We start from the raw sequence: 16,107 nt of genomic DNA, 5'->3' as shown, positions 1-16,107 counted from the left end.
GGGGCTGTAGTGACAGCGCTCAGAAGGCGCAGTGATGAAGGCGCTCAGAGCAGGCTGGGTCCTTCAGTCCGTCTACATGTTTCACCGTATGATTCAGCCAATTGATTACAGACCATGGAAAACTCTCTCACTGCTCTAGCTCCTTAAAACAAACATTCCATGCACCTGTATATTTAGAAATAAGAAAATCAAATAATTGATAGAACCAATCATAATCATTTTAAGTGGCTATTCACAGAGAGATTATCTGGAAATTGCAAAATATTAACATCACAAACCAAGCCCCAGAGACATATTTCATATAAAGTATCTAATTCAGAATTTCAACATGAATTTTACATTGTTTTTCAGATATGTTAATACAATCAATAGACTTTCTGAGTGCCCACTCTGGGGCAGGCACTGTCCTGTATTCAAGGTGTAAAAATAAACACAATATTCTCAAGGAGCTTCTATTCTAGTGAAAAAAATAGGCAATATGTGGCATGTTTAAATGCACCAAAAAAACATAAAGCATTGTATTATGAAAATGAAAATGCTGTGATGATTACTTCATCTATAAAATTAAGTAGAGATTACAAACTGAAAATTCTCTGGGCTTTACTATCTACAATACCAGTAGTTCAAGAGTTTTCAAGGATTAAACATTCAAAGACTTCCTCCATTATTTCCTCAGTTGAAACCAAAACTAATAACTAACAAGCTTCTAATCCTTTTCCCTCCCTTGAAAATACTCCCTAACTGTTGCATTATAAACATTTCATGTGCACATTTTTAAAGGATTTCACATACTGTATTTGTTAGAGTTTATAAGACACTCGATCTTGAGCTATTAGAGGGCAGAAAAGCCTTTCCCCCCTTTTTTTTCTTCTTCATGAATTTAGCACAGTGCACAGTATTTAGAATAAATAAAGCACAATCTTGAATTACAAAATGTATTTAAAAACCATTTCAGTTTCTTAATGGTACAAAACACCTTCTAACTTTACCATAAGGACTGAGTTTTATTCAAGTACGCTAAAGTTATAGTTTAGAAAGTTCTGATTAATTAAAAATGGATCAAGATTAATGTTGTACTTGAAACTTAAGTGCTGCTTTTCAGTCATAGAAGTACAGTCATGGCTTCAGTTTAAGAAGATCCCATCCAAGTTGGATTATTTAAACTTGCAATAAATAGATGTATTTTCTTGGAAAAATATCTATTGTTACAGTAGAACTTGAGTTTCCTTTCTAACAAGATTGTATGATTACTCGTTTATATTGTTCTTTCCGCAGGAATTAACACACCCCCTGTTTGCATCCTGTTATTGACTTGGCGCTTCCCTTCCCTCTAGTCCTTCCCTAACAGTGGGAGAGTGGTTTCACCACACACAGAAACCCTCATCACTGTCCGCATGCTCCACGTGTCCCTGTCTGCACCCAGTGTCTGTTTAGGTCATGACGATCACCTGAAAATCTTATTCTCTGTGTACTTTCAAAATACTGCATTGCCTTCCTAGACCACTGGTGGTCTGGGGGAGACTTTGGGATTTTTCACTGATTATTTCGCTCACCCTCCACCTAACTCTGGTCCTGTATTGAACAACCCTACAATAACTGCTTAGAGTACACACTCCACTGAACCTTAAGCAAACACACAGAAGTCTTTCCAAGACTGTCTACATCTGGGTTTGTCTTTCTAAAGGCAAAGAGAAAAGATTTAAGTAACACAGGGCATAAAATTAGATTAAATCATTGTCTTAAACTTATCTAGATTGCTTATAAAAATACAGATTCCTGGGTTCTGGATAAACCTACTCAGAATCAGCAAAAGAAAGGGCACATCCTAGAATGTGCATGTAACAAGCTTTCCAAGTTATGCTGAGGCACACTGAAGTATAAAAACCAGTAATTCAAAGGACCTCAAATGAAAGATACTGTGATTGACGAAGGAATGACACTAAGAGGGTAATAAGATCCTACTGTCAAGTACACTGAACCAGAATAAACATAAACTCATTAGTGAAGAGCCCAGAAAACCCTTTTTAACAAGTAACAGTTCCATAATGAGCCCTGCTAAACTATGGCATTCTTTATAAGGTAGATTTTGGAAATGCTTCTACTTGGGGGATTTAACGGGATACACATTCAATCATGAAAAAATATGTATATATAGTTTTTCATTAAATATGCATATATTAATATGTGTATGTATATGTGTAAGCATAAACACATATACACACAGAGAGAGAAAGACAGCCTTGAAAGCAGTAAGTATTAACATATTAGTACTTAAATGGCCCACTGGCTAGCCTCTAAGCAGCTTCAATTCTGCCCCACTGCTTCTAAACAGAAAAATCCTACACATTTTTTTTCCCTCTTTTTAACATAAAAGCTGATTTCCCATGAGAGAGGAGCAGGAAACAAAAAGGCAAAATGATCATGTCAGTACATCTTTACCAGAGTGAAGGAATAATGCCTCCTTCTTTCTAGACTATAAACTCTCTAAGGGCAGAGACCACATCGTACGTGTCACAGAAGCCCCACCAGTCTGAAAGCACTGCATGAGAAGAGATGCTGAAGGTCGGGACTGCATCCCAAGAAGCTGGGAGTGCCCTTGAGGTCACAGTCTACAACAGGGCCTCCCAAACTTGCCACTACACCAGAGCATTTGATTTCAGGGGGCTCAATAAGGCTCAAGATCTGTTAGAAATGCCCAGCGGACAACTAATGCTGACCATCTGGGGACTAATAGTTTGAGAGTCACAGATCGAGGGAAAAGGCCTCAGGATTTTGCTACATATATGGTTCCCAGAAGACAGAAGTAACTGAGATGTGGTCTGCAAAAACAACAGAGGGAATCTGGAAAGTTAGTTTCTAGCTCCTGTCACAAAATGACTGTGCAGCTGATACACACACAGACACACACCACTCAATATCTCATAACTCACCGCAAAGATGAAGGGTCTGGAAAATTCAAAGACTTTTTACACAGAGCAGAGAAAATGTTAAGTATCTACTATGAACCTTTAAATACATAACCCTCCCTGAAATTATCAACCTGAAATCAGTGTATACTGCCCAGATTTTCAATGACTATATAGTTTTTAACCCAAAATAAACAACACATGGCAGGCAAAGAAACCTATAAATAAAAAGATGCTCAGACTAAACACAGCAAACCATCTAAACACAAACCTAAAGGGAAATACTGTCTTGCGATATTCTGCACACAAACTGCAAATTCAAGCATCTGTAACTGTGTCAAGGGCAGCACTTGTTAGCATCATCTGACTGTCTGTAAGAAGTGCAAAATCTCTGACGACAGCGAAACCTACTGAATAGGCATCTTCATCTTATTAAGGTCGCTATGTGATTGCGAGCACGTTAAAGGTTAAGAAGCACTGACGTAAGTCATTGAGATTTTATCATTAATTCTCTACTGCTGTTGGTCAAATGGCATGATACATTTACAAGACTGAACAGTTTCTAAAAACTCTGTCTGACATATAAACAGAAAAAGAGAAGACACACAAAAGAGAAATCGAGGAATTGTTTTGCATGAAGAGACACACCAAAACATTATTTTCAAACCAAAACTTCCATTTAAAATATTTTATGACTATGATAGACTGTATGATTAACAAAGATCACCTAGTTCAAATCCCTTGCTTTCGGCTGAGTCAAGCGATGCTAAAAGATTAAAGTACAATAGTTGTCAGTGGCAGACAGGAGACTGAAAGCCAAGTCTACTGCCTCCAAACACGAAATGCTCTTCCCAGTGGAAGAAGATATTTTAATTACATTTTCCTGGAGCAAACATATAGTTAACTATAAAGCAGCAGAACTATACCTAACTTTCAAAGGACAAACAAATGATATATCTATGAAACACAGTGAAGGAAACCCAGCAAAAACATATCGTAGTAGTTAATATGTCTCATTCTTTCCATTAAAAAAAGACTTAAAAAATTTGAGTTGGAAGGAGGAGAACCGGAAAGTGTCATACTTAACATGTGTTATAATTTTCAAAGAATGACATAACGTATCCTTTAAGTGGCAGCATCTGTTTGATGAAGCAATCGGGAAAACTGATATTTAGAAATATTAAAAATTAGGCTTTGCTACCTAAGTTTTATTCTACAGCAATAAACAAAACTTTTTCACATAAGGCTAATTTTTACAGTTTTCAACACAGAAGCGCTCATAGCCATAAGCAACATAAATACTTGGTAAGCGATTATAGAGAAATTAAACCCTCCTGTCTTACCATCAAAGAAGCTCTTGGCTCTGAGATAACTGACGCTGAGCCTCAGAACGGAGAGTTTGTCCAGCTTGTTAATAACATCTTGTGGGAAAGGGAGCAGGCTGGCCAGACGGTCTAGCTCTGTATTAAGTCGGTCTCTATGCCTCTTGGAAGGATTTGATTTGACTCCTTCGGCTGGGACTGGCTTGACACTGAAAAACAAACAAAATTCCATAAAATACATGAAAATCTAGAGAGCAAACATTTTTATCACATTATAACATCGCCTCAACTATTTTTCTAACAAAACATCTAAAACCTACTGCAAGTTTGTGTAAATCTTTTCAAAATGCTTCTTTAATATCTTAAGAAAAACAAAAATAATAGGTAAACTCTTTTGTAATGTTTTATTAAAAAGTATGAACCCATCACAGGAAAATGCCAAGTACCTCTTCCATACCTCATACATCTGTGGTACATGGTCCCCAATTAACAAATCTACCAGGATTTTTTTCTCCCTCAAACACAGCCATTGTTAGGGGGAAGAAAGAAATCTTCCATAAGTTATGTAAAATTATGCCTCCTTTGCTGTCTTTCACAAGAATCATCTTGGCATCATTTAGGTTGTAGATAAACAGAAATGACCTTTAAGAAGCTGTTTCTTCATCACCCTCAGTTTCCTGTATTAAACACTTTTCATCCTGTCAGTGAGAACTTCTCAAAGCCATTCCTGCATCTCCACAAGGTCCTCCAGCCATCTAATGGGGTCCTCCAATATTAAGGCAAGAAAAATTTGACCTCAGTTATTAGTATTTGTTGACTGACAAATATTAAAGGTTAACTGCTTACCAGCAATTACTGGCAAATTTTATCTTTATGACATAATTTGTGTCTCAATTAGAAAATCCAATGAAATTCCAACATTTAGCATGATTTTCATCTGAGAGAAAAGATACTGATGGGTAGGAGTAGAACTTGAGTTCAGAAATGAGCAACCGAACTTCACACAAAGGCCTTACCCAGGATTTCATAACAGAAATCCATGAAAGTAAATTTACAGATCATCAGATACCCAATGTTAAAATATAGAGAAGACATTAAAAAAACAAAGTCATTTTTAGATCATGTCTCTGCACCCTTCCATTTGCCAGAAAAAATAAAGAATATTAAGAGCATTCTTAAAACAAAGACTTCTTCCTCCAGTTTTACTGGAGAAGACAAAGTATTTTTGATGGTTCAAATTACAGTATTTTAAAAAAGATAAATTGTCTTGAGCATAATGCTATTAATTTGATTCAACCAAAACATTTCTAGATAACATGCTTTCAATGTTACATGAAGTAACATGAAGAAGTACTTTTTTTTAAAGAAGTAATACTTCATGTAAGAATATGATAGAAAGCAATAAGAAAATTCAGCATATTTTTTACACTGTCTCTAATGGGTAATTTCTTCAAAACTTGTCTATTTCTTTTTGTTTCTGTTATAGTTCATGTCATTCCTACAAAAAGTAAGAGTACAAAATTGGTAAAGTGGCATAGATACAAAATAAGTCACAGATACTTTCCTCCAGACTTTGTGCATAACTCCATACCTAATCGAAATTGGTGACTATCTCTCTAGCTATTTTCCCTAATCACATGTAAAATGAAACTCAAGTCACATCTAGTTACTGCATTTCTCCAATTAATCAGCTGAATTTCAACTTTTACTTATAATGCATGTCCACCCCATTGAATAATTCTCTACCAACCAACCGCCTGTTAAACATTTGTTTGCACCTATCATGTCCTGGGCAGTCCCAGAAAACATTCTTCTCCTCTATACTGAAAAAGTGTTACAGGAGCTGAGGACAGTGAGCAACTGCTTGAAAAAAGATTTTTATACAAAAGGAGGCATATGAGCTGAACCTTGAAAGGTGAACAGGATTTCAGGAGGTGGCACAAGTGAGAAATGGTGAACAGTGAGAGGAACTACCTGAGAAGCTCAGAGTGCAAGAGAGACAAGGGGAAGCGGGTTAGGGCCAACTCCCTTCAACAAATACCACCCACCACGCGCCACAGCCAGAAGACGGAGCAGTGAACAAAACATACTAAAGCCCCTGTTCTCCCGAAGCTTACATTCTGATGGGAGGATCCAAAATACATAAATGAAGAAAGAAACAAATAAGCACATAACTTTCCAGGCTGGTAAGTGTTGAGAAGAAAAATAAAGCAAGATAAGGAAGTAAGGAGTGATGTGGTGCTGGTTTTGATCAGCAAGGAAGGTCTCTTGATGCGATGGTTTAGCACAGACAAGGATATGGTGAAGGAGTGAGCCATGTGGGCATCTGATGAAAAAAAAAAGTTCTTCAAAGAGGAAACAGCAGGTTTCCCCACAGAAATGGTATGAAGTTGGCCCTTGGTATCGGGAAATCAGCTTCAGCTCTCAGCTGGGGTTTACATGACCAGACTTGGGCTGCCCTGACTCTGGTGATGGAGGGGATGGGATGCAGGACAGATCACAATATAGCCAGTCCTTTCTCAAACATAAATCTCTCTCTCCTCTGATCCAAACCACTCAGCAGCTCTGCACAGTCCCTGTTCCTTAACCTAACAAACGAAACCCGCTCTTGATCTTTCTATGGCCCCGAACTCTGCCTCTGGTCTCTGATCCCCCCAGGCAAAACCTTCCTTGCCTGTTACTCTCCAGAGCAAAGCCAGGACTTAAGTGACCAGACACACTCTGATGCTCTCATACATGTCACTCCCCAGTACCCCGTGTTCTGTCACAGCAGCTGCAAAGTGCTGCTCCGCTAGATCATGTTTGTTGTCTTCCCTGACCCGCTCCCACTGGATTCCTCCCACCCGACTAGGTACTATGTGCATCTTATGCAAGTGCCTTCAATAGCCGTTCCACGAGGGAGTATTCTGGGCTGACAGCATTTCCCACAACTGAAAATAAAATCCAGTTGTGTGCTCTTGGGAGCTTTCCAGTAATGGTTATAAAACACTGAGGAGAAGACAGTAACACAAACACTGAAGCAAGACAGGCTGCTAAGACACAGAAAGGAATAACAGAACAGTGGGAGAAAGAGGTTCAGCGGTGCTTCTACACGTGATATCGCTGCCTGTCTAGTACTGGCTCCTTGCAGAAGTCAGGCCTGCCCTGGCAGAGACTATTTCTTTATGCACTGCAAACTGTCCACAGTATTAATGTATTATTATGCACATACTGGAATATTTAGCAGAAGATCAAATTTCCTAAGTGTTATGCAACCTAGGTTGCATATACTTATGTGTTACTCTTACTACGATGTAAACTTCATCATTTTGTATCTCCAATGCTCAGCATAGTACTTGACACAAAGGGGACTCTCAATTGATGGCTGATGATCAGAAGAGTCCAGAAAGGAAATGACTGGAGCCTGACCGAAAGGAGTGATTGTGGGGTAGTAAGGATGGCCTGGCTTGAGATTTTTTAACAGCACTTTGAATCCACCACAAAGCTCATACGTAGCCAGACTCAAATGGTCACTCAACCAAACTGACTTGCTGACTTCCTAGGTATAGGGAGTTATGGGGGGAAAAAAAAATTGGCAAGGAGAGGTCACAAATGACTGGGATTTGGAGCTTGGGATAACAACCATATTTTCTAATGGAAGGTATGCCAAACAGAGAGAAGATACTCAAGGATAGACCTCAGTGATGTCAACACTTAGGTATAAAGTTGAGGAAAGGCAGTGGGCAAAAAGAGGACAGAGAAGAATCAATAAGGCAGACAGGAAAAGAACCAGGGTAAAATATTTTGCAGGTCACAGAACAAGGTCAAATGCACAAAGTTACTAAGGAAAGTCAGGGCTGAGAAGTACCTACTGAACTTGGCATTTCAGATCCACTGTTGTTAAAGCTGAAGGAACAGATCTGACAAACCTTTTCACTGATTTTGTGAGAAATATTCACAACTATTTTGTGAAAATACTTCACACTTATCTATACCTATTTAAGATGCACCAAACAGTAAAAATAGAGAGCAATTCTACATCAGTCACACTTGACTTGAGTTATGCAAGTATTACTTCTGTATTCTCTACAAACCTATGCCAAAACATACTGCCAACCATCTATTTAAACAAAAGGCTAACATTTGAAATATAAATAAATGTCTCCAAAAGATTGGATTTGAGATATTTTGAATTCAGACATCTTCTGAAAGATGGTAGATGCTGATCATGTAAAGGAGTTGATTTATTATTTTTTTTAAGCCTTAACCTCAAAAATCTTGTCCCAGCCTGTAAACCAAAACTGTTGTGAAAGCAAGCCTTCAGCTGACTGCATGCCATGCTTCGCTTTAGAAGCCGTGAGTGCCGTAAGTACTGGTGTAACAGGCCCAGGGGTATGCCCAAGGCCAGCTCGCATGCTCCTTGTAAAGCCTTTTTAATATCCCGAGCTAAACTGTCTCTTAGGCTCAGAATTTGTGCTCAGTATTTGAAACACAGTTAAAAAAAATATAAGGACCCAGTTTAACCATAAAGTATTGTAATCACAGATGTTCATATTTTTATGTGACATTTACCATAAAACCTCAAAATGACATGCAAAGACAGTTTCAGTAATCCTATGAGATTAAGGTGACATTTTCTAACGGAGATTACCTATCACAGGACTGAGTCTGCTCTATTAGCTTTTTCCCGTGGATGATTTAAACTACTCCCACTGCTTCAGGCTACTTACCAATAACTTGTTTATTTCCAGTCTCTGTACCTGAATGTCCTTAAGTTCATGTTTTTCAGAGCTCTGAGCATCCCTTCTCTGCATCTACAATGGTATGACTCTCATTCCAACAGCTAGGATATTGAAGTATTTCTCGATAAATGTCTCTACCATATTCCATTAAGCCCAGCTCCAAACACATTCATTCTTCATTCCCTCCCTATGGCTTCAGTGCATACTTATTTATCTCTAAATGTTGAATATTTACCATCATAAATTATATGCTTAATGTGATACTGGAGAGGGGAATCTATGACATGAATAAAGTCAGATTTCACATTAAGCTCAATACAGCTGGATATCTACTTCCCTATGTGAGGCAAAAAAGGTCTACAAAAACTTCTGAGCATTCTGACTGGCAGTTACTTGTGAGGAGTCTGAATTTCTCACTCTCCTATTCCCACTCTATAGCTATGATGGCCTCTTCCCTTTCCTGCTTCTGCTATGCTTAAGAAGCAGTGATGAGGTACAAACAGCATGTAATCTTTAGCACAAGACAATGGAAGCCAGAACATGAAATATGCCCTGGAAACCACTCTTACTTCCAAAATCCTTAAAAAAAAAAAAAAAACTAAGGATGATCCCTTTATCCTCTTCTGTTTTGAATATGCACTTTTTTCTATGTATTTTCCTTGGAACCCATATAGAATACATCTACCATACGTAAAGCACTAAAACATGAAAAATTTTAAGTGGTGGGCAATTGTTAAATTAATAAATAGTCTCAGATATCTACACTGTGCATGGTACTAGGAAGCTGTGGTTGCTACAAAGACAAAGAAAATACACCTATCTTTACAGAGCTTGTCTTTCTTACTAGGAGAAGATGCACTCTATAACATGGCAAAAATCAAACATAACGTATTGTTCAATAATGTAGGTGCCTTAAAAGTTATGCTGGAGAGTTAAGGAAGGTAAGATTCAGCTACAGGTAGAAGAAAGGGGGAAGGTTTCATGGAGATGTGGCTTCTCAATCAGGTCTTAAGAGATAGGTAAATTGCTTCCAGTTCCATGAAGGCTGAGTACATGGCTTTCTGCAACCATCCTTCTCTTCCAGAAAACTAGGCCAAACAAGGAAATCAGAGACAGAAACACAAAACCTGTCTTGGATTAAGCAAAGACATAGCTAAACCCCGATATAAACGATATGAAGATGAAAAATAGGTAAACAATGAAATCGATGACAATGGAGAACAGAAAGGAAAATGTAATCAGAGTGTATCACTTAACTCAGCAGTAAAACAATATATACGGTTTAAAAAATAATGAAACACTGCAAGTGAATTGAATCCAAAATTGTGATAAAACTATATTGGGAGGATGAAGAAGACATTAAATAGCATTGACAACCATAACTACCACAATAAAAGATCATCAGATAATGCTTAGTATGCCAAACTTAACAATATATATGTATTTTTGACTTCTTAATGTACATGTGTTGTTTAAAATGAATATTTTTCAAAATAGTCTTTCATTAAAAATAAGGTAAAAGAGCAAACTGAAAAACATAAGACAAGGAAAACTAGTATGTAAAAGACATCTCTAACAGAAAAATCTGCAAACATACTATTATTCCACACATACAATCTCAACATAGAAGTTCAATTGCCCACCCCATCTTTTTTGCCTATGAAGTTGACAATTGATATTTGTAAAGCAAAAATGCAAGGATATAGGCTTTCCTACGGACTACCAACAGGAATATATATTTTTTTGTAATCTGACAGTATATTTCAGAGCATAATATCTGGCTCAACCTTAAAATTACATATCTTTGTACCCTAAATTTCCACTTACAGGAATTTTTCCCAAAGGAACGAACTAAAAATTCATACAGAAATTCACAAAACTCAAGGATATTCTTTGAAGTACTACTTGAAGTATTTAAAGAAAAAAATTTTTGCCTCAAAATAAATTACAGAACATTAGTAGAAGGGACTACTGTGCTGCCACTGAAAACAGTGTCTTGCAGGAGGTGAGGCTGGTAGTACCTCAGTGAAAATAGAAGGAAAGGAACCTAAGAAGACAGGGCATGAATGTACATATGGCGTGAAAGCAGCACGCCATCAGGTAGGGGCAATGTTGAGTAATTTATTTCAGAACACTATTCGAGAAAAAACAGTGAGCATGATAAGGAAATCTCCATATATGGGTGTACCATACGCATCACTGAACATATTCACCTGGACAGTATTGTGAAGCTGAAACAAACACAAGTTTTGGAGCCAAAAGACCTGGAATCTGATATTCAAACTCTGCCTTTCATTTACTACCTAACAACTGTGAATCTGAACCTTAGGTCCCTAGAGAGAAAACTGAGATAATAATAAAAACTTTTCATATTACTACTATAAAAATGAAATAAAATGAAGTCTGTAGAGCACTGTGCATGCCTGTGTCACAGTAAACACTAACAAAGAGGAATTTTTTGGCACATTAAACCAGTATGCAAAAAAATCAGTTTTCAAAGAAGCATAGAAGTAGAAAGGTACTGGTGTCAAAGATTTGCATGGCATTAATTTCTAAGTAACTGTCTTAATTACGTGCATCAGTAAGCACGTGCTATGTTAAGTTTTTCACTAGTGGAGAACCACATGTCATCACCCACAATTGAGAACATATTCGTAGACTGCCTCTTACTGTTTCACAGGAGAAATGGTTATTCTGTGACAGTGTAGGCTAAAAGTATTTAAGAATGAAATTTAAGAGTTTCTGTTTCATCTCTATCATTAGCAGCCTTTACAGATTATAAAACACTTTTTTCCTGCTAATTTTAGTTGTGAGATTGGCAGGATGGGTATGGACTGCCTTGCCTTATTGATCAATCACTTGCCCGGACCAACAGAAGCAAGGAAATCAGACTGCACCTTTTGCTTTAGAACTAGTGTTTTTCAATTTATATCTCGCTGTTTCCTCTTTTCATCATTTTGAATAGGCTGCTGCTGCTGCTGCTAACTCACTTCAGTTGTGTCCAGTTCTCTGCGACCCCATAGACGGCAGCCCACCAGGCTCCTCCGTCCCTGGGATTCTCTAGGCAAGAACACTGGAATGCGTTGCCATTTCCTTCTCCAATGCATGCATGCATGCTAGGTTGCCTCAGTCATGTCCAACTCTGTGCGACCCTATGGACAGCAGCCCACCAGGCTCCTCTGTCCACAGGATTCTTTAGGCAAGAATACTGGAGTGGGTTGCCATTTCCTTCTCCTTAAATAGGTTACCTATAGCTAATCACTTTCACTCATTTATTTCATAGTTCCAACATGTAAGAGCCTCTACAGCCACTACTTGTAAACTATCTGAAGGAAGATATTTGAAAGAAAAACAATAGTAGAGAAATAAGTATGTAACTAAAAAGACCTTTTTTTTTTTTTTAGAAGTTACTTAGGTAATTGTATCATAGTATATTTATATCAAACATTTTCAAGAAAACACTGCAAAATTTTATTCAACTAAGTAGGCATCAATATAACTGAGTTTCATTTAGTTTAGATAGAATGAATAGCAATTTTGTAAACACAGTAAGGAAGAGACTGCTTTTCTATTACTGTTATTAGTGTGTTACCAAAGTTAAAGGGTAAACTAAAGGCTGAGAGCTATTTCTAATTCTGACACTTCATGATGGCTGGTTTGATCATCACTACTGTTGATATCATTTTCAGGTGTAGATTTTATTTACTCAACACCTATTATTTGCCAACATTCAGCACTAATTTTCTGCAGAAACGGTAAACTGAAGTACCACTAAAACTTTTTATGTATTAATAAAGCTTAAAAACTACAAAAACACATCCAAAGTTATTTTCACTGGGGGGGGCGTGGAATACAGACTCTAAGTCAGGACTGTGTTTTTCATCAATCTTCATGATACAAAGTAATTAAATGAATAGCAGGTCTTTCACCACTAAAGAAAAACACTGATAAAAGAAGAAGAGGGTTTAAGTAAAAACACTGCTTTTTCTTAAATTTAAGGGTTTTTTTTTTTTTTTTTTTGAGCAGGGTTATCTTAAGGAACATTTAAGGAAACAGAGTAGAACCTATTCCTAAGATATCTTTGAAAATCTCTTTTGGAACATAGATTGGATTCAGGGCTGCTTCAGGTCCTTTAATTTTCTACCCTTCATTACCCCAAAAAGAAAGGAAACATTTATTGAGTGTCTACTATGCACAAGATACTTTAGTGGGATTAAACTGAACACGTTTAAAATCATTTTGTACTATCAATAATGATAATTTTGAATGTTGGTCTTCGCCACTAGGGGGAGTTTATCTTGTTTAATAAATACCATCGAAGACAGGGAGATCTTCAGGTTAAAATGATGTCACCCAGTTGGTTCCAAAATTTTATAGAATTCTATATTTAAATGGTCATTTTATTAATAGTTCTATGATTATGGTACAATGTATTTTCTTCTAAGTAAAATACAGTGGCTAACTTACAGGGTCAGAGTTAAACAGATCTTAATATCATTTTCAGCTCAAACAAGATGAATTTCTCTGACAATGTTCCACCATATTAGTGTGTCTATTAGTTATAAACTAGTAATTTAACTTAAAAAACATTAAATTTAATACTGGGTTTATGGCTCCATTCTTGAAATGGACTCTAACTGCATTTTAAGTTCATCATTTTTCATTCAGTTAAAAACAATTTATAAACTTCCCGTGATTATGTAAATGTTAGCACTAGGCTTTTCTTATGGAACAGTGACATTTTAAGGCGTTTGTAGGATTAGAAGCCATGCCCGATGCTCAATAAAGATGTGATAAACATCTCTACTAACTAAATAAAACAAGGGTGAATGTGGAAATGCTTTGGTTGTATTACAGGAGATATTAAACACAAATATATTAAAGTCTTAGAAAGCATATTTAAGTGCTAAGATCATATAATAAAAGGTACATCTTTAAAAAAAAGAAAATGTGCAATATGTTTAAAGGGAAAATCTTTAAGAAAATGTTAACCAAAGCCCAAAATGTTAAACTTTAAAATGAATACAAAAATTAAAGCATTTCATTGAAGTCGTCTAGGTCCTGTGTAACACACTTCCTGAAATGCAATAACTTACCAATTCTCAGGTTTTTTAACTATACAAATAAAACCCATGATATACATATATATATTATACATTATGCCAAGTGTACTATTGTATTAACTAAAATACACACAGGTGTCTGTGATGCCTTTCAATTTTAAATAACCATCAAGGACAAAGTCAAATTAGACAAGCACATTTTTTATAAGAAGCCATTCTATAAAACACAGGTATTGTAAACCAATGTCAACAGAATTGCCAAGACAAAAACTGCTGACTTGACAGTATTCCTAATGTCAACCACACTGCAGGATAAGTCTTCCAAATTTTAATCAGTCTATTTATAGATGAATATCCTCTGTTAATGCCAAGTCTAGATCTGAAGGACTGCAATCACTGAAATTCTAAAAGGAAATTAAAACCCCAGAATACTGAAACCTTTAAACTGGTCTTTAATATTAATCTTAAACTGCTATTTTTCTGGTTTGGATTAGTGACCTAAATTTAGTCTTAAGCCACATGCACACTTCTGATTTGTTCTGAGTAACCGTTTAAAGTGTTCTTAAAATTGTTTATGAAAGTATGAAAAATGTGAAGTAAAATAACTCAAGGATAATAATTAGGAATAAACACATGAACATTGCCAACTCGCAAAAGTAAATCTGTGTTAAGCACGGATTTTTCTTTTTTTCTGAAAAAAAATTAAAGTATTTGCCATAATCACACATATATCCCACCAAAACAAACAAACCTAAGTTTGTACTTTATCAGAATTGAACAAACTTTGAAGTAGAGGGAAAAGGGAATTAAGAGAATGATGCTAAGAATGAAAACGTCTGTTTCAATAATTCCATCTCCAAATCATTTGCAGACCCTAAAACCACCTCCAAAGTGATAAATCTCCCCCAAAAGATGACTTAAAATACAAATCTTCTACTGTATTCTGGCTACTACACTCACTCAAAGCTGCTACCACCTCTATACATTTTATTGATACGTTCACGCTGAGCGCTACAAAATTACTGCCAAATAAGTAAATAAGAGTAAAACAGAAAGCCAGTTGCAGGGAACCAAAAAATACCTTCAGAGGCACTCAGCCCCTTTCTTGCACACAGCACGTGTTTAGCTATTTAAAGCATCTCGCCCTACGGGGAGTAAGAATGGTGACCGTCCTCTAACCTAACAGAGGAGGATATTAAATGTGAAAGGGGATTTCAAGACGGGCTTAGGTTAACTAATCCACCAGCCCCAAAGGGCAGAGGAGAGCTGTCAACAAATTAGGACCACAGCACAGTGAACAGCGCTTCAAATGGCTGGAAGTGTGAAAGAGTGCGCTGGAGAAGGGGTTGGGGGGCGGGCAGAGAACGGGGGGCACAATTTTTAAAATGTAATCACTAATCACGGAAAAATCCAAGGCCTGGGTTTCTCCACCGGCCTCCAGATCTCGATTCCACAGACTGCACAGGGAAGGGACCTAATCCCCCGGCCTCGGGGATTTGGGGGCGGGGTGCGGCAGCGTCCCGCACCCGCGCGCCTGAGCGCCCACCCCACCACCGCAGAGGACTCGCTCCGGAGACTCACGTTTTCTGCACAGGCTTCCGCCGCTTACGACTGGCATAGGTGATGTTAGCGCTGCTGCTGTTCATGGTGCCTGGCTGGCTGCGGCTCCTCCCGGGCGCGGACCGCCCTGTCCCCGGGACCCGGCGGCAACTGGGACGGGGTTCCACGTAGCCGCGGCTGCTCCACCTGCGCCCTCCCGGGGCGATGGCGGAGACACAGCACCACAGGAGCCGCGCGGCTCCTGCAGCCCCGCTGGTCCAGGTGCGCGCCCCGGGCCTGGCGCCGGGGGGCGAGGGGCGGAGACCGGGGACACCGGAGGCGCAGGTGCCGTCTGTACCAGCAGAGGCGGCGCCGCGCTGCCCGCAGGTGAGGCGGCGCGAACGGAGGAGGAGCCTGGGCTGCCTGTTTGAAATCCCGGCCTGGGTCGCTCGCTGTGGCGGCGCGCCCCGTGACCGTCGCTGCGGCCCCTTGGGTGAGGGAGGCGCCACCGCGCTGCGCTGCTCCCGGGACTTCCCCGATCCCGGGTGCTTCCCGC

The 16,107-nt window shown here is 38.4% G+C and overlaps 1 protein-coding gene across 1 annotated transcript in view; it reads right to left on the bottom strand.

Moving 5' to 3' along the window:
• Nucleotides 1-15,807, bottom strand: part of AHR (aryl hydrocarbon receptor) — a 49,717-nt gene extending 33,910 nt beyond the window's left edge. The window contains exons 1-2 of the mRNA XM_061165025.1: nt 15,594-15,807; nt 4,250-4,437 (exon numbers count right to left, since the gene is read on the bottom strand). Of these exons, the coding sequence (XP_061021008.1) occupies nt 4,250-4,437; nt 15,594-15,658 (253 nt within the window). The 5' untranslated portion in view covers nt 15,659-15,807. The remainder of the gene's footprint in view (nt 1-4,249; nt 4,438-15,593) is intronic.
• Between the last annotated feature and the right edge of the window lie 300 nt (nt 15,808-16,107).

The sequence above is a fragment of the Dama dama genome, chromosome 18, assembly GCF_033118175.1.
Source record: "Dama dama isolate Ldn47 chromosome 18, ASM3311817v1, whole genome shotgun sequence".
Taxonomy (NCBI): Eukaryota; Metazoa; Chordata; class Mammalia; order Artiodactyla; family Cervidae; genus Dama; species Dama dama.
This window is presented reverse-complemented; position numbering and strand designations above follow the sequence as displayed.